Source organism: Pistacia vera, unplaced genomic scaffold (assembly GCF_008641045.1).
Source record: "Pistacia vera cultivar Batoury unplaced genomic scaffold, PisVer_v2 Contig521, whole genome shotgun sequence".
Lineage (NCBI taxonomy): Eukaryota > Viridiplantae > Streptophyta > Magnoliopsida > Sapindales > Anacardiaceae > Pistacia > Pistacia vera.
Window position 1 is genome coordinate 565279 of NW_022196359.1, and position 25855 is coordinate 591133.

The 25855-nt window shown below is 33.9% G+C and overlaps 1 protein-coding gene across 1 annotated transcript; it reads right to left on the reverse strand.

Moving 5' to 3' along the window:
• Positions 1-6190: 6190 nt before the first annotated feature.
• Positions 6191-13698, reverse strand: LOC116106769 (MACPF domain-containing protein At1g14780-like). Its single transcript, XM_031393095.1, has 7 exons — positions 13304-13698; positions 11697-11935; positions 9592-9793; positions 9437-9514; positions 9156-9339; positions 8520-8686; positions 6191-7126 (listed from the first exon to the last, which is right to left on the reverse strand). Exons 1-7 carry the CDS (start codon positions 13535-13537, stop codon positions 6425-6427), a joined length of 1806 nt encoding a protein of 601 aa, XP_031248955.1. The 5' UTR covers positions 13538-13698; the 3' UTR covers positions 6191-6424.
• Between the last annotated feature and the right edge of the window lie 12157 nt (positions 13699-25855).

The following is a 25855-nucleotide window of genomic DNA, read 5'->3' on the forward strand; positions in this document are numbered from 1 at the left end:
GTGGCAAAGAGTTTTTATTATATGTCTCAATATAAATATCAAATATCACTAAATATAATATATAAAATATTTTTATAATAATTATTAATAATAAATCAAAATTATCATAATTTGTACTATGTATAGTAGGTTGTGTTGTGGACCTTCAAATTTGATAGGTCAACACGGCATGATAAGGCACGAATTTTTGCGGGCCTTGGCACGACACAGTCCACAGCACGACGGGTCTTAAATTTTTAGGTACAGTACGGTCAACTGCCGACTCTACAATAACCGAACCGAGCTAAAAATTCAATTTTTTATTTTCTTTGTACCGAAACTGAACCAATTTTTTAAAAAACTGAAAATTCGGTTCAATTCGACTTCTGCATTTTTTTTATCACCCCTACTTTTCACACTTCCACAACTTGTGAAAAGTCTTCTTCTTCCACCGTCCAATCCAATCCAATGTTCCATTAATCTGTAGAAATAGACCACTGATATTGGGCAGGCTTGCAAAATTCAAGAGTATTCAAGGTTTACTTTCATCAATGCACAACACAGGCAAACAAAATAGTGTTTCATTGAATCTTAAAGGCAAGGCGTAATTGCATAACCTGCATCAAACAATTGGCGGGGCCAAGTAACATCTTAAGGAAAGTGATAATTTATATGTATAGACCTTAGTTTAAGTTCCAATTTCACTTCTCTACACAATTTTCCCCACATATTTCCTAAGGAGATTCTTTATACTTTCCTGAAAAGACGAGGCTCTTGTTGTTCGCTCATCTCTCAGGGGTGGAATAAAAACACTAGGTATTACTATACATACAACGTTAGGATCCCAATTTTATATCTCCAAGCAATTGATTCGACATATTATTTTACTATCATCCTAAATGTTACCACAACAATTGTCACATGAGTTGAGATGCGAAGATGAAATCTCATATACATAACATTATTATTATTAATCTCATTATACCAAATGGTACTTCTCATATATCAAGGTTTTAAAAAAAATATTCTATATTTATTTTCTCTAGATTAAGAACTAGGACTTTTTTTTTTAACAAACCACCCTTAGATTTTGTCATAATTACAGGCGGCATTATTATTAACTAATAAGAGTTGTTAGTAGCATTTAACACTTTGCCGCCATAAGGTCCTCCTTGTTCAAAACACAAGTTTTTTACATGGATTTTGGGATGGTTGGTGGTTCAAACTCAATTGGTTTTGTATCTCTTGTAACAAATAACAAGTCTACTCTAGGGTTGGTCGTATTTTAGAATAAGTTTAACCATGTGAAAAGCTAGACCTAGACATTTGGGACTGGTTCCAAAAGCCCAGCCCAAAGGACTGGTCCTAAGACTGGTCCTTACAAGGGCTTAGTCCCAAACCGGACCAAGCCTATAGGAGGAGGGACTAGTCTCTTGATTGGGCCCTCCTCCAAGGCCCAGGCCTAGGACCGGTCCAGGCTTGGGCCCAAACCCTTTTGCTTAATTTCAAAAAAAAAAATCTCTATAAAATATCCAAAAACCCCTTAAAATTTTTAAATAGACAAAAATATTAAGGGTTAAATTGAAATTTTATGAAATTGAAAAAAAAAAAAAAAACAATTAATACAACACATGACTGTTGGTAGCCAAAGGTCTTTTTTTTTTTTCATTTTCCCCTCAATCCTACACTATAAATAATCCCCCACACTTCCAATTTTTTTCACACCAATTGTCAATCTCTCTACTCCAATCCAATTCTCATTCATATTTTCTTCAATTCAATTTATATTTATAATTTATTTATTTATATTTTTCTATTTTTTCTATTTTTCAGTATCATCTCTTATTCATATTATTATTTAATTTTTTTTCATTTTAATTACTTATTATTTTATCATAAATTCATAATGGAATGGTCAAATGAGATCTATGTTTCATCAACCTAAGAAATGGAAGGGTTCGATCCATTTTCACCCTTTTCAAAGGCAACAACTGCAATTCAATGACAACAACCACATTCAACCAGGACGTGGTGCAGCCAAACACAAGCGAGCTACGACTCCACGACCCAACCCGCCCAACCGTCAAAGAGGGTCGTGTCCAATGTATGGCGACACCTTACCAAATCAAAATGGGCAAAGGTGAATGGGGAGGGGGAAGAATCATGTGGGGTACGTAATCTTTGTGGAACTGTTATCGGCGCTGAGAAGGGGACTCCGACGATGCAACAACACTTGGAGAAGAAGCACTCCAAAATAATGCATCTGTCCGATTTATCTTCAACCGGACCAGGTAGACAAATTCAAACTCAACTTAATTTTAATCAACAATCCTCAACTATGTCAACATGGCAATACAATGCACTCCAAACACAAGAGGAAATAGCAAAATACATAGTTACTACGGACTCTCCTCTTTCTTTATCTGAAAATCCTTTTTTTATTCACTTGATTAGAACTGCATTTTGTCTAGCATATACCCCTGTTAGTAGAAGTACAAGTTGAAGAGACATACTAAAACTTTATAACCAAATAAATATTTAACTTAAAAACAAATTTCAAAATTTTTTAGGAATATATCTATTGCACTTACTTCAGACATATGGGCTTGTAGATGAAAAACAAATTTTTTAACTGTCACAATACATTACTTAGATCATGGTTGGGGTTTACAACAAAAATTGATAGGTTTTAGACTATTATATACAACACATAATGCTGACACTATTTATTTTACAATACTTGAAGTTTTTTAAATATAGATATAATGACATCTTAATGGAAATTGTTTCAAAGATGGAAAAAAATACGAGAAATATTGGTTAGATATTCCATTCTTTTATGGATTAGGCCTTGTTGTAGATCTTAGGTTTAAATTACACGTAGTTAATTATATAATTACTAGATAGCCCAGCATTTAGGACATGATTATACATATTATTTGATTAACTTTAACCAAAAATTGGAAAGCTTTTTTTCTTTATATCAGAGCAGGTACAATGGAACTAGAACGTCCAGCAGAGACGACCAACAAGACCCTAATGAAGACAACTATCAAGAATCGAGCATGTGGACGTATATGGAACATAACGGCGAAAGTAACAGCTCCAGCTTGTACATACATGGACCAAATGAGTTGAATCGTTACCTACAAATGGACATGTCATACATGATGAAGAAGGAGAAATGGTAGAAACAACATTAAAGTCGATTCCCCATTGTAACCCAAATGGCACGTGACATTTTATCTATGCCTATAACGCCTCACTTGAGGTACGTAGCCAATGTTTCTCCTTTTTGTTCTTATTTGAGTCGGTTTATTAGTATTACTTGTTTGATTGGCCTTTGATTGAGTGGTATGTTGAATACTTGCCTTGAAATTGGTTGAAAATAGAAGAAGTTTAGTGTTCCAGGCTTCGCCGGGGCGAAAAAGAATCTTCGCCGCGGCAAAGAGGTGTTAAAGCTGAGGAAGCTGCTGGACAGTTTCGCCGCGGTGACAGAAGCTTTTTCGCCACGGCGACGGGTCGACCAAAATGTTGGTTAAGTTTTAGATATTTTCTCCCCTAAGGGTAATTTGACCATTCGACCCCTAATTAGTAGGAAAAGTGGGGAGTAAAATGTAAGGATTTTGCTTGGAGAATATGTTGATATGGGGTTGTGTTTGTAATGAATCAAAGGGTATAGATGGAATTCCTAAGGAAGAGTAAGGGCAAAATGGGAATGCTTGTGCATAAATTGTATTAAAAGGAATTAAGTCATTGCAAAACCCTTCATTCTTCTTCTCCACCGCCACTCTCCTTTTTACTTTCTCTCAACTTCTCTTCCAATTGTTCAAGGATTTTTAGAGGGCTTTTGGAGTGATTTGGGGTAGAAGATCAATCTAAAATATCCTAAGGTAGGGATTCTTGCTTTGGATGTGAAGTTTAGTGAGATTTTATGTATATTTGAATATTGAGGTCTCTTGGTTGAATTGTTTAAAAGGTAGAGAAAAATCAAGCAACCAAGAGAGAGGAAGAGCTAGTGAGATCTCTCCATCACAAGGTAAGTAAACCCCAACCCAAGTAGAGATTTGAGAACTTTCTTGAATAGAGAGTTAATTGCAATTATGTGTGTATGTATATACATGTGATATGCTATGTTATTAAGGTTTAAATGGAGATAATTATTGCTTTATGGTTGTTCATACACTTTGATTATGAGAAGTGAGATGTGGGTTGGGAATGTAGTTTGAGATGGAATTGAAGGATATTGAGAAATCTTTTTTAGAAGTGTTATTCTATGATAGGATTTATGGCTATGTGAGGGAGTTTTCTCCCATTTTGGATGGTTAGAGAAAGACATAAAATTGTTGTTATAGTAGAGTCTTGTTATGCACTTGAGTTGTTTGATGAAATGCCTAGTAGAGATTTAAGTATGAGTAGTGAACCTTAATTCTTGCAACATTGCATGTTGGCATTTCATAAGTGCATTAATGGAGATGAACCATCCATATGCATTATTTGTGCATTGAGAAGTGACTTAAGAAGAGTAGAAAACTTTGTGTATGCACTTGCTTTATGAGTAGAGAACTTTGTGAATGCAACTACTCTACGGGTAGAGAGAATGAGAAGTGCTAGAGTAGAGAAAGTCATTAGAGATGGGTTGATGCTGTGTGATCGTCACCCGATATTTAGTAGAAACGGGTTGATGCTGTGTGATCGTCACCCGATATTTAGTGGAAACGGGTTGATGCTGTGTGATCGTCACCCGATATTTAGTAGCAACGGGTTGATGCTGTGTGATCGTCACCCGATATTTAGTAGCAACGGGTTGATGCTTTGTGATTGTCACCCGATAGTTATTAGAAATGGGTTGATACTTTGTGATCGTCACCACATGAGAAACGGGTAGATGCTTTGTGGTCTCCACCCGATAGTTAGGAAAACTGGGTAGATGCTTTGTGATCCTCACTCGGTAGTCACTAAGAGCGGGTTGGTGCTGTGTGAACTCCACCTGACAGTTATGAAGAGTGAGATGGTGTTGTGTGAACGCCATCCGACCGTACCTCCGGTAAGATGAGGTCATAACGTTAATAGAAAACAATAGAAAGAAAGTGTGAGGAAGGGACTAAGAAAACATGGTTACGGGGATAGACAGATAGAGAGTTACTTACTGAGCATTATTTTGTGCTCATCCCATCATTTTCCTTTGTGGATGCAGGATCTAGGTGATGATGCAATCGGAGGGGCGTCATCAAGCGAGGAGCAATAGCTACGCTGTTTCCCTTGTTTTTGTCTTTTAAATGGCATGTTGTAAAATAATACTCTTTGTGTATGGAAGACTTATTACATATAATAAAAAGAAAAGTTTTGGGCCCATTTCCTATTATTATTAAGCAAGCATTTTACTAGTTTACAGCAGTTGTTACAGTGCCGATTTCTACAATTGCATCCGAGTCAGCATTCTCAACAAGTGGCCGGATTGTTGAAAACAAAAGATGTTTTTAACCAATGAGATGATTGAAGTGATAACGTGTTTACGGAATTATACTCATGCAGAGAGAAGACTACAGCAGCACCCTGAAGATCCCGAACTACTCGAACTCTTCAGGAACACATATTTGAATTATATAAATATTGTTGACAATGAATAATTTAATAAAAAAAATTTATTTAATTGTTTATTTCTGAAGTGTGATTGTGTGAATATTACATTTATGTTAAAATTAATTAATTAAATTATCTTTTTAAATTTTAAATTTAAATCCCCATATTTATAAATAATTATTAATTATAATTAACCATTAATTTATTTATTACATTATTATTTTTTAAAATTAATTGAAAATTTACTAATCTCTCAAGGGTGAAAATAAAATTTTCAAGCCCCTAAAAATTACATAAACCCCTAAAATTTCTCATGGGCCTAAGACCAGTCCCAAGCCCGTGAGTGATTGGTCCCAATCAGGCCCAATTGGAACTGATCTCTACCTAGGTCTATGAAAGCTATGGAGCCAGGGTTGTTTGGACTTTATTTTTGGTTGGTTGCTCTAAATTTGTTTTGTGGATGGCTAGACTAAAGTACCAAAAATGTATCACACAACTTTTCAACATTTTATCCAACTCTGATATAATTTCATATATTATACCAAACACATTCTTATAATCTATCTTATTTGATTTAATCCAACTCAACTCAATTTAAAATAGTTTTTTTGGAATAACACATTTCAAATAATCTACCAAACAGACCCTACACTTTTATGATGATCGAAAACCGTGAATATTGTCGACAGGAAGTTTTAACTAGGTATACAGTCAGCTCTTTGTTGTTTCCTTCTATACAAAGCTATGCATAGATTTCTACAGGCAACCTTCAATTACAACGAAAAAAGGCATATAAACAAGCAAACGAAATGAAATTATTAATCACAACCAATTCGGCTCGATATGTACAATGAAAGACAACTCAAGAATAGTCTAACAATGCAAATTTCACATGCAAACCAATTTTACCACCATCAGTCACAAGCTTGGCAGCCGTCACCAACCAATGTCCTGGAGAATCATGAGGACCGCGCACAACTTCGGTAGTCTCCACATATTTAAGTACCTTTCCAGAGCAAGCCCGAGTTGGCGGACCATCCGGAAAGACACCAGAGTTAAGTACAGCTGGAGCTTGCTTTTGAGGACCTGTGATGCTCCGTTGGGTAAACGTGAATGTTGTACTCAGATTCGTAAGGAAACTAGATTTCTGAGAATTTCTTGGGGCAGCAGCCCACTCTGTCTTTCGGATCATGCAATTGGGTAAGTAGGTGAAGAGAAGACGAAGATGCAGCACTGTCTTCGGCCACTTTCCCTTGCTCAAGAGCTGTGCACCGGTTACAATGAAAACACCGGAGGACTCCCCATGCAACCAACTGGGATCATGTTTAACAACTGATGTGCATACATTGGAGTATCTCTTCCATTTGACTGGTTCTAAAAATTGGTCACTAAACCTGTAGTCATCAGAACCACGCCATTGAAATGGCCTGGGGTCGTTAGCTGATGATAAGGTCATAATATTCGGAAGGCTTGAGAGATGCTGTGCATGCAATGCCAGCCGGTCACATTTCTTTCCTTCCAAGTATAATCGTAGGCCTACAACTGGTTTTTGATCACTTGACACCTGAAATGGCATGGGAAAGAGAATTTAGAGTACAAAATCAATAACTGCAGTTCTATAATTCATTAAACCTTTGAGATGAACCACTAGTTGAGTAACAATGTCAACTAAGATTGATGAACTCTGATAAAACCAAGCTACACTTGTCACTAGTGACATTTAAAAACAATTTCAATTCAACATGCCAAAACAAAACATAGATATAGTGGCTCTCTATGCATATGCACCATATATATCCTAATATGTTTGCATACATACTAAAAATATCTTTCTAAAACGTAATTCAAAGCATGTTTATCAATTTTACAAGGCTAGAACTATATCGAACCAGAAAGTTCTTGAGATGTAAACAATAGGATTGTCCAAGTGCTTTTAAGTGTCAGACTTGTAATATGGGGTCCTTTGCCTCAAATGTGAAACTGTCAGTAGGAAGATAAGGAAATAAGCTCAGGGTAAGGGGCTATAAGTTAACGAGATAACAAGGGAGAAGGGTTGGAAGGGATATCATTTGTACATAGAAAATATGTCATGAATGTAAAGATTAGACGCCAATCCAACCACCGCATAAACTAATTACATGGCACTCCTTCTGATCCATGGGATTGTGCCTTACTTACACTGCTGTAGTTATCAAAATGTGGATCTCACCATCAAAAATTACATAAACCTCATCAAGTTTGATAGACAGAACAAAATTTAACACCAGAAATAGACTGTATAGGAAACAGTGCGCCACCCCCACCACCCGTATCCCAATAAATGTCTTAAAACATTTGAAAAAGTATTAGTAACAGTTAGTTCCTGTAAATGCTTGGATTATTAGTATTATTTAATCTATATCATACATATCATACTAACCTAATCCATATTAATCCTAATGCAAAATGCTTCTCCGTTTAAACTTTTACATATTAACCAAAGGAGACAATATTAATGCAATGCCCAGCCAAACTCAAGGGACCAAAAAGTGCAGCCTACCCCTTTATGGAGCTTTAGGATGTGAGGCCTTTTATCCAGACATGGAAAGGAGACCACTATTGATATTTTACATTCAGTCTTAACAGTTTTCAAGTTTATTTCAGACATAGGGTCCTGTGGGATAGGTAACATTTAATCTTAAGTTTTAGTTCAGATACACTACTGATTTAGTAATTGTCAATATTGGTATAAAATACAATTTTGACAGAGGTACTATAGAAAATGCAAGCTTATTTCATATGTAAACTCTTAAACTCAGCATTATTAAGATTGTCATTGAACTTCAAACACTTTTAGCTTTAAGAATATCTAATTCCCAAACAAGAAAATGAAGACTTCATTATCCTGAACAGAAATCTGTAGTTATGCAAAACTGAGCTAACAACTGAATATTATAACTTTGTTCAATATCTAGTACCTGTGTAGAGATGACATGGATCTTAGGACCCATGAAACTAAATTGCAAAGAAGGACAAGAATCTTTTTTTCTTTGATGGCGAAGAGGCAGCTCACAGAACATAGGTGCCCATTGCCTTGGAACTTGAAACTCCAAGAAGTACTGTAAATCCTCTGGAGCAGGCTTGTCTAGGAAGAGAAAAAGTTAATGAAAAAATTAACACTGTTAGAATATGTAAAACTCAGGAAAAAAAATAACAAATAAATGCAGCAATGACCTAGGAAAGAAAGACTATATCATAATAAGGGAAACAGACAAATATGTCTACTTTCTGTTTTTCCAGTACATAGATTTTGAGTTACCTTAAATGTTATCTTTAAAAGATAAAGAAATAGAACCAGTGCAGATGCAATTTTTTACTTCTCGTATTGAAACCCTAAAAACATATTACAATCTTGTCCTTAATCTTCCTGTGTATCTATGGGTGTGTTTGTTTGTGTATTCATGTGGGGGTCTGCACTCACAGAAACTAGTTAACATACAATTATAAACCATCTAAACTGTGCTACTTCAAAAATGGCAGAGGCTGAGCAATGGACCAGGGTCAGTAAATGTATGATTAATTCCCAATTTGTCAAATGGCATTGAAATACTTACAACGCAAATACAAGTTAATTGCATGACTAAGATAGCCGCTGCCGGGAATCCCAGTAAGAAGAGAAGTAATAGGCACAAACTTGAAGAGAATCCCTTCTGGTTTAGAAGGAACTGTTTGGAGCCAACTGGAGTGGCTGTGCAAGAACACATCTCCTCCTCTTTTAGAACAAATGATAGTGAGTCCCTGGTCCAAATAAAAGATAGAGGAGAATAATAAAGATCCACAACCTCTAACATGATTAATAGCAAATAGATGTGCTCTCAAACAGTTCTTGACTTACATCTTTGCTTGATGTCTCTGTAATACTGGTCAACTGCATGGTGTTTGACTTCAGAATACGATTAAAAACCTCGGGAACCTATAGAAATACTAGACTTTATCAAATCATATACATGGATCAAAAATGAAATTAAATTATAAGTGCAGCACAAATACCTTTTGCTTGCCATCTCTTGTTTTCCCTTGTAGTAGAGAGGGGCTTTTTCCGTCAGAAAATAGATAATCGCCAAGGTCCTCTAAGTGTCTTCTGAGGTCTGCAGGCAGAATAGGTGAAGAAGGTTTCTGTCTAACACAAATTAAATCCAGGCCTCCAACAGCCATCCCTACTATTATGTGCGTCCCATATGTCTGGATAAACCTGCCTAATAATATTGATTAGCATCAAAATACATAAAAAGCCATGGTAATATAAGATCAAGGACAGTCAATCGAAAATTCAATATAATAGATGAAGAACTAGGACATGCAACACACACACACACTCATGCGTTCATTGTGTGTGTGTGTATATATATATATATATATATATATATATATATATGAAGTGAAGCAAAAAGAATTCCAAAGAAAGTGCTATTAATAGGTTTCCTATCCAAAATGTTGTAGCACATGGCTATGACAACAAAAATCACTTCCTCAATTTTATCTTAATGGATGATTAAAATTTGGTAACAAAATTCAATTTATAATTCTCAAACATCAATATTCACTATTCCTCGAGACCTAGTTAAAAAAAACATTTCATATAGTATATAATTAATCAAAAATTTCTTGAATCACATATTAAATAGCTGCTTTAGGAGCTATATCTAGGTCTTGTAATGGTATATTTAAAGGCAGTTTTCCTATGAAGTTAAGCTCAACTCCTTTTTATTCTGAACTCATGGCAATCATTAAAGTGGTCAGCATTATTATGAATATGAAAGCTCAATTTTTGTAAACCATTTAATAGAAAATGGATGTTCCTTTAAGAGTATATGAAAGGTCTTCAACGTAAGACCTGTGACTCTTATCTTCTACTGCCACCTACTTGACATTATCAATCACTATACTGACAAAGTTCTTTGCCATCTCAAAACCTTCTATTACCTGCTATGGAATTTTCAAACGTATAAAATTCACCTTGTACTATCATTAGAACTTTGCAGATTCAAGTAGATAAGAGCAATCTTCACTTAATATGACACGAATTCAATAAGTATGAATATGAACCTTGCATAGAATATAAGACAAGGAAAAAAAGATGCTGCTACAACAGGATATGCATAAATCTTTTCAATTGAGGTGAAACATCCATGTGGAGAAAGACCTTTTCTTCCAGGAATATAAGAATAATCTTGAACAAAGCCCTACCCTTGTCAATATATTAACCATTCAGAATTGATGCTCCTACTTGGAACTTCTGAATTAGGATATGATCCATATAACAAGGTTAGAATCATAAACTAGGGATATGGAGATTTCATTTACAGATCTCAAAAAATTTGAAAGCTGCAGAATTAGGGAATAGTTTACAGATTTTCGAGTTTCAGATGTGTACTAACAATATAAGATATTTATACCCCTGGATATGTAGAAGTATTAAACAAAAGTATCTAAAGTTCATAATTTTTTTTCTTTTAATTTTTTTTCCTATTTTTAATAAATCAAGAAGAGTATTGGATACTTCTTGAAACCTTATAATGTGTATCACACACTTGCTAAACTTCAGCTACAGCAACTTTTAGCATTTGTTAGGAATGCAATTGTAAGATAAACTTATGAAAGGGTGTATGATGTATCTTTTGATATGCAATTCAGAATGTATTTGTAACTAAACAATGATAGGCTGCATCATATAATCTTTAACAGCAAAATATTTAACATAAATGTATAAAACAAATCATTACTTGTTTATCCATAATACATTTTCAAGAATTGACATATTGGAGTGCATATTTGAATCTTAACCATATTCATATCCATTTCACTTTTATAGACTACAAGCTTGATCTGGAATCATTAAAACACAGTCAAATATTTTTTACATAATAATACCACGATGAAGAAATGTATTTACACTAAAAAAATGAAAAAAATGTATAAGCCCAGATTTGAAACACAATGGACATAATTTAAGCAAACATGATCCAAAGACAAGCTCTAGAACATAAATGTAGGTCATGTTCTTCATATATCATACAGTTAATTCTTTCTCCATGTTGTAATGCATCAAGAAGCTTTATAAACACCAGAAAATGGTTAAAGTATTTACAACCTACCTAGCCAACAATGCTGGATCCCAGTGAGCCGGTACTGACTTCTTTACCTGGTCTTGCAATACTAGTGGAGACGTCGTTAGGTGTAAATAATACAAAGAGATGAAGTAACCATCAAAAGCAAGATATTTGGTGTCTGCAGCATCATGGAACCAGTCCCCACTTAGATCAAAAATAGCATTAAGATAGCCTGATGGAACTTTTCCTTGAACTGAAGATCTCTGATTTAGTAATTCAGACATCTGCGAGGAAAGAAAGATATGGAAGCATATGTGTAAGAAAACTGACTACAAGTAAGCCTTCTTTAAAAATAAATAAAGAAATAAATAAAAGAGAGATAAAAATCTAATAGATGAGAATATAAACAAAATGATAAAATTTGATGACATCAATCTGGTAACCTTTTTCTTTTCACGTCTATAACATGTAACCTTTTTCTTTTCACGTCTATAACATGTATCCTTTTCTTTTCATGTCTATTTCTACTTAACAAGATGATATAGAAATTTTCAAGATCCTCTTATAGAGGAAATCAGAGGAAGAAACAGAGGAAAAGATCAAATGTTTTGAGGTCAATAAATGATTCATATTCATCAAAGCTGAGTTTCACTATAGATATAAAACTACACTGTCATAAGCACTCTTTAATTATTTTAATATCGGCCTAAAGCCCTTTAGAGACAACTAATACCCTAGCATATAACATTAACTTGTTCATATTACCAGAGTTCTTAGCCTCCTCAAAAACAATAATATATCCAAATCATAAGCTCATCATCTATAGCCAGCAAGCCATTTGCTCACAATAATCCAAAAATGCTTTCAGGTATACTAGGCAAATTTTATATATATAGGAACTAGCACCCCACATTCTGAAAAGAGAACTTCTGATGTTATTGTAAGTACAATAATATCTATTTGCTATCAGGATATGCACCCCTTTAAAACCTTCTGAATGTCATTAACCATAGAGATAAGACTTAGCATTAAAGTAAGTCCAGCAACAATCAAGAATCGTCAAGCTATTTATTTTTAGAAAAGGAAAAAGAATCTGGGTGAACACTTTCAATAATCATGCTATCGAAATAGCCTGAGAGGAGAATCATTCTTGAGCAAACAAAATCGATTCAGCAGAAGAACCATGCTTGAAGACCATAAAAAACACCCACATAGACTATCCCTTAGTGGACAAATTGTCCCCTTAGTGGACAAATTGTCAAGAAACAAATACAATAAAAGGAACTATTATAGGAACAGCAGCTGTTGCTATCGAACCAACATCACCAAGAAATGTCACTTAATTTAGTTATCTGCAGGAAAAATTTACATGAAGCCACTACAATTGACTATGATTCTTGATATCAATCAAATAACCTGCTGCACATATCTCAACAATCTTATTAGCCATCAATCACACACCTAAAACAAACTTCTATCAATAAACTTTGCACAATATCAGAATTTCAGCTCTCGACCAAACTTTAACCACTGCAAAATTATTCCCAAGGACCAAATATTTTGCAATTTGCATAAAACAACCAAATCAAACAAACATCAGAAACACATACTAAAGAAATTGAATTAGAATTATATAGAAAGAAAACATGTACCTGATTAAATTCAAGAACATCAGATTTAAATCGAATTCGATCCCCTTTATCGATACGAATGTCCTCAGAAACTCCTTTGATAGTAACACCAGGAGGAGTAACAATGTCTCTTTTGTTAGCCTCATCAATAACCACCAATCTTCCTCCAACTCCATTACTTCCCTTTGCAAATCTCACCCTAAAATCACTAGTAAAATCAAAGCCTTTACCTAAAGCTCTCATAGCCTCCTCCATGATTACACAGAGAAGAATTAATCAATCAATCAAAGATGGAGATAATTTTGGCTTATATATGAATATAAATTTCTTGTTTTCAAACTTTGAACTGAGCACGTCTACTTTATTTGACCTAAGAAAATTAACGATTATATTAAAAGTGTAGGTGGTACAGTGGAGTTTTTATACTTCTAGAAGAAGTTGAAGTTGTAGTTGAAAAGAAAAGGCTATTAGTTTTTAGATTGAAACAAGAATGTGAATGTGAATGTGTAGCTTCCTGGAAGAAGAAGCAGACTGCCTTGAAATAATTAGTGAGTTTATTACAATTTTCCCCTAAGGTATGCGCACATCTTGCCCCCCCTCAAGTATCTCAAATGACAAGTTACACCTTATAGTCACTCTTCCGTTAGTATTTCCGTCATCGAACTAATTTATTCCGTTATTCCTATATATAGTCATCCTTAATAATTTTAGTTCCCAGAATTTCAAGACTTTGATTAAATGAAAAATTTAGTCATAAATTCATGTGAGTTAATCTAGTTGCCCTTAATGAAAAATGACAAGGAAAAAAGTCAAAATAAGTTAGACTACCAAGTTTAGTATGCTTTAATTAGACTATTAAATCATATTGTTAAATGATAGATTATTAATTCTTGTATAGTTTGGCATAGTCAAACTTTTTTTTTTTTTTTTTTTTTGGAACCAATGGTGTCTAGGTCAGTTTGTACGCACTTCAACTAATCTTCCAAATCTTGAAATTGTAGCCACCCGTATTAAGGCCTGTGGGAACTATAACTCGTAAGCTTATGAAACCTTCTTTTACTCTTTTATCATCAGACTATCTAGTGATAATTAATATAGTCAAACGTTATATATTAAGAATATGTTACTTTTTGTTTTATTAAGGATATAATTGTAAGTTACTAGATTTTATGGTTTTATTTTCCCTTTAAATGAGACATAGATATTTTAAAAATGTATGATTATTGAGTTGGCTATATACATCCAAATCTCATACATTTTACACATAATATGTTGAATTAAACACCAAAATCCCAACGGAATGCTAAAGATAAGGGGTAAACTGTTATTTATGATACCTGAGGGGAAAATTAAGTTAAACCAAATTTTATAAGGAGTGAAAAGTGTGGGGCACACGTGGATTTGACTGGACATTGCTGTAGCTATTAAAAGTCAACCTTCGCAACCCACTGCTTACCTACTCAATCTTTTCTTTTTTCGCCTGCATCATTCAAACACATTAAACAATGAACAGCGACATCCTCGTTGGTTAACATCGCTTTAATGTCTAATTTTAGATTTTTAATTTACTAAATAAATTGTAATATAATACTCTTAAATTTCTTATTTCAATTTCATCGCTTAGAATTCAAACTTACAGATTTTAATCAAAATTATTAATCCATAACATTGACCTTAAATAAATTTTAATATTTCAAAAGTTGACTAACTATTTACGTGTTCTTCAAATAAATAAATAAATCATCATCCAAAATCTCATAGTTAAATTGTTTTACTATATATATATAATTTTAGACTTTATGTGAACCATTTATTTTTGTTAACTAATAAAAGAGAAGTTAATAATAATTACATCTAATAACAATTCAATATTTCTATCTTTATTATATAATAAAAATTAACGACGGCAAAGAAAATCAAAAAATTAAATTAAAGTTTTGAATCACAATATATATATACCAAAATAAATATATTGGGTTAATAACACGGACAACCCCTAAAATATTAATTTGAACAGGTGCTCATAAAATATCATGAGGTTAACACTTAAACCCCAAATCATGAGTGACGCCAGGACACATTTAAGAAACAATGTTTTACATTTGAAGTATTTATTAAATATGAATATACATATTTGACCTTGTTGATAAGGATATCTAAGGGTGCGTTTGGTTTAGTATTTTGGATAGGATTTTAGGGATAGTATTGGGTTATTGAATAGGGGAGTATTACGAGGTAAATTTTAAAAATTTGTGAAAAAGCCCTTAGGTTTACTAATTTAACTAAAGACCCTAACATATAAAATGACAAAAACAACCCCACCACCTGCAGTGTCAGATTCCGGCCACCACCGCCGGAATCTGGCCGAAAAATTTCGTTACGGCACAAACCGGTCGGATCTGTGCCGTAACACGTCGTTATGGCCTTTTCCGGCCAGATCTACGGTCTGTTATGGCCGTCAATGGCCGAAAAAGGCCAAACGACGGCCATCTTTGGCCGTCGTTTTCTGTCAATGACGACCATTTCTTTGGCCGTCGCTGACGGCCAAATCTGGCCTTTTCCGGCCAGATCCGTGGTGGATCTAACCGGAAAAGGCCACATCGGTGAACTTCCGGCCATTTCTGGTCTGAAGTTAGGCCGTTGTACAGATTCTGGTTATCACCGACGGTGGTTGCCGGAATCTGACAAGTTGGGTTGATGAGAGTGTTTTTGTTAATTTTTAAACTTTTTTCAGGGGGTTTTTAGTGAAATTAATAACCTTATGGGGTTTAAATGTAATTAAAAAAATAGGATAATATTTCTAGAATACTGTGCCAAACATTATTTGGAGAATAGGATCCAGAATACAGATAAAAATATTAAGCTAAACATGCAGTAAGTTACTTTGTATTGGCCATTATTACCCTCATCATAGTTTTAAAATTATAAAGATAAAGGCCAAAATCAATTGTCTACGGAAATAAGGATTTAAGCAAAAATAAATTTGAAATGAAAAATAAAATAAAGCTTTCAACAAAAACCATTACCCCTAAAAGTTAAACATATATAAAGGCCAAAATCAATTGTCTACGGAAATAAGGATTTAAGATCAACAAAAACCATTACCCCTAAACGTTAACATATATATATGTGTGTGTATGTAAATCAACAATAATTTAATATCATCCATCCTATGAGATATTGGAATGTACCAAATCAAACAACACAACCATCATTGAAAACGATTTAAAACACCACTAGCATTAAGATGTTTGATAAAGTCAACTTAAAAATATATAAATGACTTTATTATCCTTTTACTATTCATAAAATTTAAATCAAATTGAGTTTTATTAGAAAATATCACTTCAGCTGCTAAACTTTTTTTAGTTTTCAAATAAACACACCCCTAGAAGCAATATAGGTTTCTTCATCTTCTTCGATGAAACCCTAGCACTGGCACAAGGCTTGACAGTGCCACAATCTGCCAGGACTAGCCACAAGGGCTGAAAGTGGCACAATCTGCCACAACCCACCACGGTCCACCATAATCTGTCGAAATTCACCACAATCGACCACCAATTTACTACAAATTTGCCACAAAGCAACCACAACCTTGTACAAAGTAGCCAAAATCCGCCCAACACAAAGTTTTATCCAAACAGACTAATAATAACTTTACACAAAGTTATTGTTATGTCTAAAAAATTAGGATTGACATAAGCTGATGTCAGAGAGCACCAATCAGAGTGTAGGAAGGCTTTGCGCCGTCCAGAGTCTGCCACATCTCCCAAGATAGAGAGAATATAGTTGTCAATAACCCAGTCGACTCAAGTTTTGTCTATGAATAAATTTGGTTCGCACACCTATCAAGCTCCATTTAATTTAATGATAAGTTCATGTGAACCCTCCATTACGTCAGATGACCCATTTTCGGCGACTGTGAGGTAAAGAAATTTCTTTCTTTTACCTTTTCTTTTTTTTTCACATTTCTGCGATTTTTTTATAGTCATGGCAGTTATGAGTGCTCTATCGTAGCGTTTGGGTTTGCATGAACTGATGAAGGAGAAAAGAGTTTTTTTAGAGCAAGAAAATGGTGTTTTCTCTCTGAAAAAATTCGAGTTCTCTAAAACTTAGGGCAAAGTTAGGGTTTTTTATGCGAAGAAGGTGACGATACAGCTCCTTTATAAGCAATTTTTGGGTGAAAGTTGATTCTTAACTGTAGATTGCGACCACATGTCATCGATCCATAGGAAGAGTAATTTCCACACCTCTCAAAAAACCAACTGACGTTAGCCCTTATCAAGAACGTCAATTGCCGGCGTAATTATCTCTTCCGCATTTAATGCGCCCTCACTCGCATTTATTGCGCCAAAAGAGAATGTTGTTTCAGCATGACTAGCATTTAATGTTCATGGCTGACATTTAATGTGTACTGTAACACATCTGTTAGATAAAGATTACTTTATTGACTAAGCCAGCTGTCAAATATGACAAATAACATCTGAAGAGGTCACTCAAAAAAGGCATTTATTCAACATGCCAAACACGAACACCAAACAAGATGGTTCAGAAATTTCAACCACGAGAAAATCCAAATTTCCCAAGTCGTGAAAGACAGTCAAAATTTGAAGCATTCTCCGATGTCTTGATGCAAGATCAAGCTAAGGTTAGTGGATCTTAGTAAAACAATCACATCAAGTCCCATGTCTTACTCTCAAGTCATAGTTCACGACCTACCTCCAGGTCGCAAGTCAAGATAGAATATAAGAGATCAAATTGAACAACCAGTATCAGGTCGTCCACATCAATGTGATCACCCCTCAGCTTTCAGCTCAGGTGAATATCTTTGAAATCAAGTCAGGCCACTGCATAATCATGAAAGTTCTCAAGATCCAACTCCTTGAATCTCAAGAACTAGGGAGCTTCTGTTATGCCTAAAAAATCAAGGTTGACATAAGTTGATGTCAGCGATCACCAATCAGAGTTTAAGAAGGTTTTTTGTTGTCAAAAGTCTATCACATCTCCCAAGACAGAGAGAATATAGTTGTCAAAAACCTAGTCGATTCAAGCTTTGTCTATGAATGAACTTGGTTCGCACACCTATCCAAGCCTTATTTAATTTAAGGATATTTCTTAAGTTCTCAGCCAATGGGAAGGCATGAGAGATTTGCACGGTACCAACCCACTTGTAGATATGTAATAATTACCTTGAGCCCAGCGGATATAAATAGGCAGATCTCTTCATAAAATCGGGATCAGATACTTTGAATTCAACAAAGAAAATAGCAAAGACACCCTACAAGAAAGAGACTAACTTGATATTCTCTAAAAACACTTAGAACACCAAGCACTTATAACCTAGATCGTAGTTCGCAACCTCTTGTAATCTTAGCTAATAACCAGGAACTCACTCATATAAACTAAAACAGTAAATGTAGGATTCACTTTAAATATCCGAACCACTATAAAACTCCTATTGTCTCATTTACTTTACGTCTTTGCATGCAACTGTGATAACAGTACTACCTTAATCAACTCTCATAATAGTTTATGTGTAATTTTTAAGAATTTCTTATCACTTTGCACGTGCGAGGTCACTGGTGTCAAAATCAAGCATCAACAATGATCGAAATCTATACACAAATTAAGAGCAAAACTATTAGGGACAAATTCAAGGACCAAAACAGTAAACTCATACACAAATCAAATCAAAATTCATCTCTTTTTCCTTTACATTTTCCAAATAAATCCCAAAACAAAAACTCTCACATATACAAAAAGCAAACGAAAACTATCTAACAACCAAATTAGAACTACTATCCACACTGGTTCCAACAGGCTTAATATTGGGTACATTTTATATCATATTTATTACCCTTAAATATATTTTGTTAGTTGTTTTATTTAATTAAATTTTTTTTTTTTTTAGGTGAATAAATCCGCAAGCATAAGAAAAGTGTTTAATTCAAGCCATTTTGAGGAGAATAAGTAAGCTTAATTGAAGATCCAAGAAAAGAGGAAGCCCAGGAGGAATTGTCAGAGCGTAACAGAGAATAATAAATTAAAGGGGCCAAAGTGAATTTTTGCCCTAAATTTCAAATGCTTTCACGGTAAGGAATATGAAAAAGTCGTTTTGCATTTAATGACGTGGGCCCATATGTTTATTAAAATTATTTTCTTAAGCCAATTCCTATTCTGTAAAAGTGTAAATAATGGGTTTTATTTTTACTTTAGCCTATATCAGGCTTACTTTTTATTCAAATTAGAGGAGGAGAAAAAAATAATGCAAGAGTCGGAGCAGAGCAAATTGACTCATCTTGGGCTAGGGATTTTGAGGATTTCTTCTTATTTTTCTTTTTAATTTAGTATATAGCAATGAATATTGTTTTGGTTTCTCTTAATTTGATGATGAACTAATTTTTTTATGTTAGGAGTATGGTGTAGCCTAACAATGAAAGTTTAATTATATAATTTTGTGTTAATTAAAGTTTAATATTTCATATTGAATGTTTATTACCGTGTCTAATAATTTTAAATATATACCAATATTTAATTGGTTTGAGAAATCAAAAGGTGATTTATGTATTTTTGTAATAAATGTCATAAGTTCCATGGGAAATATAGATGTACTAATATGATTTGTGCAAGCAATCTATGAATTACCATTAATCTTAATGAGGGTTCATACATTTTAATTCACATAGAGATATAGTGGGTTAATGTGTGTGGGGTTTTTTATATTACTTGAGAAGATTATAAAAAATAAAAATAAAACAACAAAAATTAGGGTTTTTCAACTGTCAATATTCTTTAATAGCATGAATTATAGAATTAAATTGGAATAGTTATGGTGAAATTTATGCTCAGTGTTTCATACATTTGAATTTTATAAAATTGCCTTTATAGTTTATTTTGATTTCCTTAATTTAGTTAATTTCGGTACTTAACGAATTAAACAATTCTTGTAGGAACGACTTTTTTCTCATTGTTTTATTACTTTTTCGATTCATGTACTTGTGATTTTTCACAACACTTGGGAACATCCCTTTCATCATTAGAGGTGAACGTTGGTGGGGATTTCATTGTAAATCCGATGATTACACTATTAACAACCATTTTTGCACACTATAAACACCCATTTCAAACTCTCCAAAAGTAGACCTGATTGGCAACAAGCCGCAATGTCTGATTGTTGGTTGCGGCAGCCAGGCAGCAGTGGCTAATTGTTGGTTGCACCAGCCAAGTAGCGGTGACCAATTGAAGCTGTGATTATGGTTTAATTTCAAAATTTTGGTAGCTTTCTTTGTGCTAAGACTTACTTTAACAAGTTAAAATATACACATTAATGAAAAGAAGACTAACACGTCAAAATTTAGTGTGCATAATTTTTTTTACTTGTATTCCCCCCGCGTCCCCATTTGACATCTTGACTCAGCCACTGCCTAAAACTAACAACAAATGCATAACGTCAAAAGCCAACATAATTGAGAGATACCTAGGTTTGAGCTTCAGTGAAGAAATCATTAAACAGAAAAAGTAAAATAAAAGTGAAAAGAACAGAATATTATATGGGGGTGAATTTTTTTTTTTTTTTATTGTTTGAAGTTTGAAAAAATAAGTATTACTAAAGTTTTGCATGATTTCAATGCATGTACTTTTTTTTTAATTACTTTATTAATTTTAATAATTATAGTCATACATATCAAGTTGAGTGGAAGCTTATTACAACAACAGGATGTTATTTTTGAAACTTTAAAGTGGCATTTACATTGAAATGGGAATGAAGATGGGGATGCAAAAATTTTTATTATTTGAAGTCTTAATAAATAAATATAACTAAAGTTTTACATGATTTCAATGCCTGTACTTTTTTTAATTATTTTATTAATCCTACTAATTATAGTCATACACGTCGACTTTAGTGGAAGCTTATTACATTAAGCCTTTCAACATTATTGTCAACTCAAGTGGGCCTAACTCATAGTAACATTTCAATTTTTAATAAACTCCATTGGACTTGCTTACCTGCTATAGCAGATCTGAAATGACTTGGGTCCACAGATTTCCCAAAAAGAAAACAAAAATTTGAAGATGTTCATTTTATCTAGCCTAATAGGCTTTGTTGAAGTGTTGTAAGGCTTTGAAATTCCTTTCATTGAGTTCATTCTTCAATGGGGCTCATTTGAGCCCTATTGGGCTTCTTTAACAAAAGTGAGCATCAATATCAAGCCCTCCATTATTGTCGACTCAAAGAGTCATTGTGCTCACAACAAAATAATATGCCCCTAAGCATGGTTGCTAATGACTCTTGCTTAAGTGTGCACCTAGATGACAAGAAAATTTCTCACTGCATTTATATGATTATCCATAATGGAAAAAGACAAAGTTTATATAAATAATTTTGAAGATTTCAAGAAGAGTCTAGGTATTTTTCTTTGTAATTGATTTTACTTGTAAAAGCATAATTCTTGGTTAGAAAATGTCGTTTACTTGTGAAAGCTCTCAAAAACTTATTTTTGGATTTTTCAAATTTGTGTTAAAATGTCACATTTCAAAACATGGGCATTAATTTTTCTTTTCCAAGGTAACCCATCCAGGCAACCAAATTGGCAGCCAAATGTTGTTTTTATCAATTTTGGGCTAAATGTCAAAATTTCAAAATTAGCGGGTTAAATTGATATTTTTGAGTTCTAAATCTTTGTAGTTTAACTCATCCAGATTGAACATAAGCAAATCTATTTTGCCCTATTTATCTGATCAACCAAAATCTAGTCCACGAATATGCCATTCAGTCGACTGCATGACAGTTGTGAAAACCAACGCTGGTGCCACGTGTGATCCCATCGACTTATATGCTATATGGTTGGCCTAATGTTGTGGATTGAAATGTGATTTCTATTTTCTAGGCATGACATTTATTTTTTATTGCTCTTCTATATAAACCAACTGAACTCTTTTGAATCAACATTTGACGCTCTAACTTGCAAAATTTTCAAAGCAAAAGCATTCAAACAATCTAAACAACTTTCACTTGTTAATCTTTCTTTCTAACTCAATGATTGCTACCTAAAAGCAAAGAAATTGTCCTATTGAGTGACTTGGGTCTACAGATTTCCCAAAAAGAAAACAAAATTTTGAAGATGTTCTCTTAACATATTATTTTGTTCTCTTAAATGATAAAACACTTTGACATATTATTTTGTTCCCTTAATTCTACCGAGTTTGGAAGAGTTTCCACTTGTGGGACAACAAAAGAAGCTTGAGAAATTCTTCAAATAAACTCATGAGGGGACAAGCCAAGTGCGAGAATCAAAGCTAGAGATGTTGTTTAGAGAATATGAATTGTTTGAGATGAAGAGTGAAGAAAGCATCACTGACATGTATAAAAGATTTTCAAACTTGGTGAATGATCTTAAAGGTCTTGGAAAGAGATTCAAGACGATTGAGCTGGTAAAGAAAGTTCTAAGATCTTTATTGGAGAGCTGGACAATGAAGGTTATAGCCATTGAAGAATCCAAGGATCTAACCAATATGCAAATAGATAAGTTGATTGGATGCTTATTAACCTTTGAGATGAAGAGAAAACCCAAGGAGGAGGAAAGCAAACCAAAGAGGGAGATTGCTCTCAAGATGACTAAAGAAAAGGAGGAAAGTGATTCCTCTATGGAAGAAGAAGAAATAAATCACTTGATAAAGAGATTTACCAAATTCCTTGCTAAGAACAAGAAGTTTAAAGGTAGAAATTTTCAGAAGTTCAAAGTAAGAAATGATGAGGAAAGAGGCAAATCAGACATAATTTGCCATGAATGCAAGAAGTCTGGCCACATTAGACAAGAAGGTCCTCAACTAAAGTGGAAAAAGAAGGACAAGAAGGACAAGCAATACAAGAAGAAAGTTCTTGCCGCAACATGGAGTAAAAGTGATGACTCTAGCGATGAAAACGACTCAAATGATGAGCAAGTCAACCTTTGTCTCATGGCAAAGGAATATGATTCAGAAGAAGAATCCGAATCTAAGGTAAATGACTATGAACCTTATACTTTTGATGAATTACAACGTGCATTTGAGACCTTAATTGAAGAATTTGAAAAGGTCTCTTCAAAAAAACATGTTTTAAGGAAACAAATGTGTCATTTGAAAATGAGCATAAAAAACTCGAGTGATCAGAGAAACTCAAGAAAGATTTTGATTGTGTCTACTGAGAAAATTGTAAGTTGCCGATGGGGTTTACACACGGAAAACAAAATCATATATATATATGCAATTTTATATTTCAAATTCAAACTTGAATTTGATTTTAAATTATCTTTAACATTAATATTATTCAAATATTAATATTAATACTAATATAACATTTAAACATATATATTTATTAATATATATATTTAAATACATAATCTCACTTATTTTAATTTCCATGTGAAATTAAATATAGGCAATAACTTCAGCAAATTTAATTGCACTGTGAGATTACCAAAATACCCTTTCATCTTAAAAGACGAAAATACCCTTCTTGCTCATTTATCCTTAATCTATCTTTTATGTGTGTGATCTGAAGGCTCCTCATCATAATGACAGTGAGTAGTATCGTGATTGACACCCAATTAATCATCTTACTAAACACAAACCAAGATTGGTCTCTAGCAAGGCATCATGGCCACCCGATAGATTCGGATTCAACGAAACAACTTACTTATCAACGATATAGTTACCGTGCAATCCAATCCTTTCATCATCTATTATCTCATTAGGGTCGAGGTACAAAAGTAGTGTCAACCTCGGATATCTTAGATATCTCGGTATTTGGTTATCGGATCAATGACCGGAATTAGATTGGATTGAGCTACAACTCAATCCCTCTGTGGCCACAGATTTAGTGTCGTTGTCATTTACCAAATTGCTCAATGAGATAATTTCTACCGTACTCGGGAGTGATGAATCCTTTATCAATCCACCATAGTCTTGATACACTTCTCGATGTAGCCAATCACTACCATTCTAATAGCTCAGAATACAACTACGTTGGGCTAGTTTTAAACTACACCAATTGATGCACAAGACACTCCGATGATCTTAAGTCTAAGGATCTGTAACGCCCACATGGAGGTATGTAATTTAATTTATGCTTTTATACCTTTAGTTGATTTTTGCTAAAGTTATTTTGAGAAAATGTGAAGAAAATGCCTTAAACTTGTGTTAAGGGTAAAATGGTCTTTTCACTCAAAATTAGTTGAAATTGTGGGGAGTGAAAAGAGATAAAATTTCATGGAGAATGCAATGAAAATGAGGGCATTATGGTAATTGACAAAGGGACATAGATGAAATTTTAAAGAAAGTGCAAGGGCAAAATGGGAAACTAATATATAATTTTTATGTTATATCAAATTGAAGAGTGAAACCCTAGTCACTCTTACCCATTTGCACGCCACTTTCACCTCCATATTCTCTCAAATTCTTCAATTCTTCTTCAAAGGAATTTCATAGGTTTTGGGTGTTTTTGAGTGGATTCTCACACGGCCAAGGCTCCAAATTCATGCCTCAACCGAGTCCGATCGGCAAGAATAGAAAGAAAGAAAGAAAGAAAGAATAGAAAGAAAGAAAAGAAAGAATAGAAAGAAAGAAATAAAGAAAAAGAAAACAGAATAAGAAAATAGAATAAGAAAAATAGAAAAGAAAATGCATAATTTATGCATTTGTGCATTTGCATCATGAATATGCATAATACCATGCTCATTATCATGGGTAGTGAAAAAAAATATTAGCAAACAGAGAGAAAAACAGAGAGCAAAATAAAGAAAGAATAGAGAAAGAACAGAGAAAGAACAGAGCTAGTAACAGAGAAAGAATAGAGAATACTCGGGACATGAGTTGTAAGGAAAGAAAATTCAGGATTTAAGTAACGGAGAGAGAAGGGTAGCATAGCAGGTTTACTTACTGAGCCATTAGTGCTCACTTCGTTGGTTTTAATGTTTTGTAATTAATAGGTGAGTTGCGGTTGCTCGGAACATCACGCAGTGGAAGGGTTGGGCTACATTGTCAAATTGCTATTTTTGAGAATATTTTGTAAATATTTGTATATAAAGAAAAAATAAATATGGGTCCATACTTTATTACTCGTATATATATATGTTTATTTTCTTATATATATTTTTAACGAGTTTTAGTGATTATTTTACGAGTATACTAGCAAGAAAGAAAGCATTACATTTTTGGTATCAGAGCAAAGGTTTTGGGATTTGACAGTGTGACAATCCTACCAAGTTGATGTTCCGTAGACGAAAGCTATAAGTTATTTCTTTCCTTACTTGTAGTAGATGAGTTGATTGAGTTGACTAAAAGTGTTGGTTTATGTAGATGAGACGTAGAACCCGAGGAAGCAGTAGGAAGCAAATGAGCACAAGTGAACCTTCCAACCCTCTAGAATCTACTCCCCCTGTCCTCGATGAAGCGAGGATTCGTAATATTATACAGCAAGTCTTGGCAGAAATCGGGGAGGCTCCGTACCGAAGAGAGTTGAGACCTCGGTGATTGTACTGATCCCCAGAGAGGAGAGAGAAAGGCCAGTACCCCCAGTAGTGCAGAATCATATTG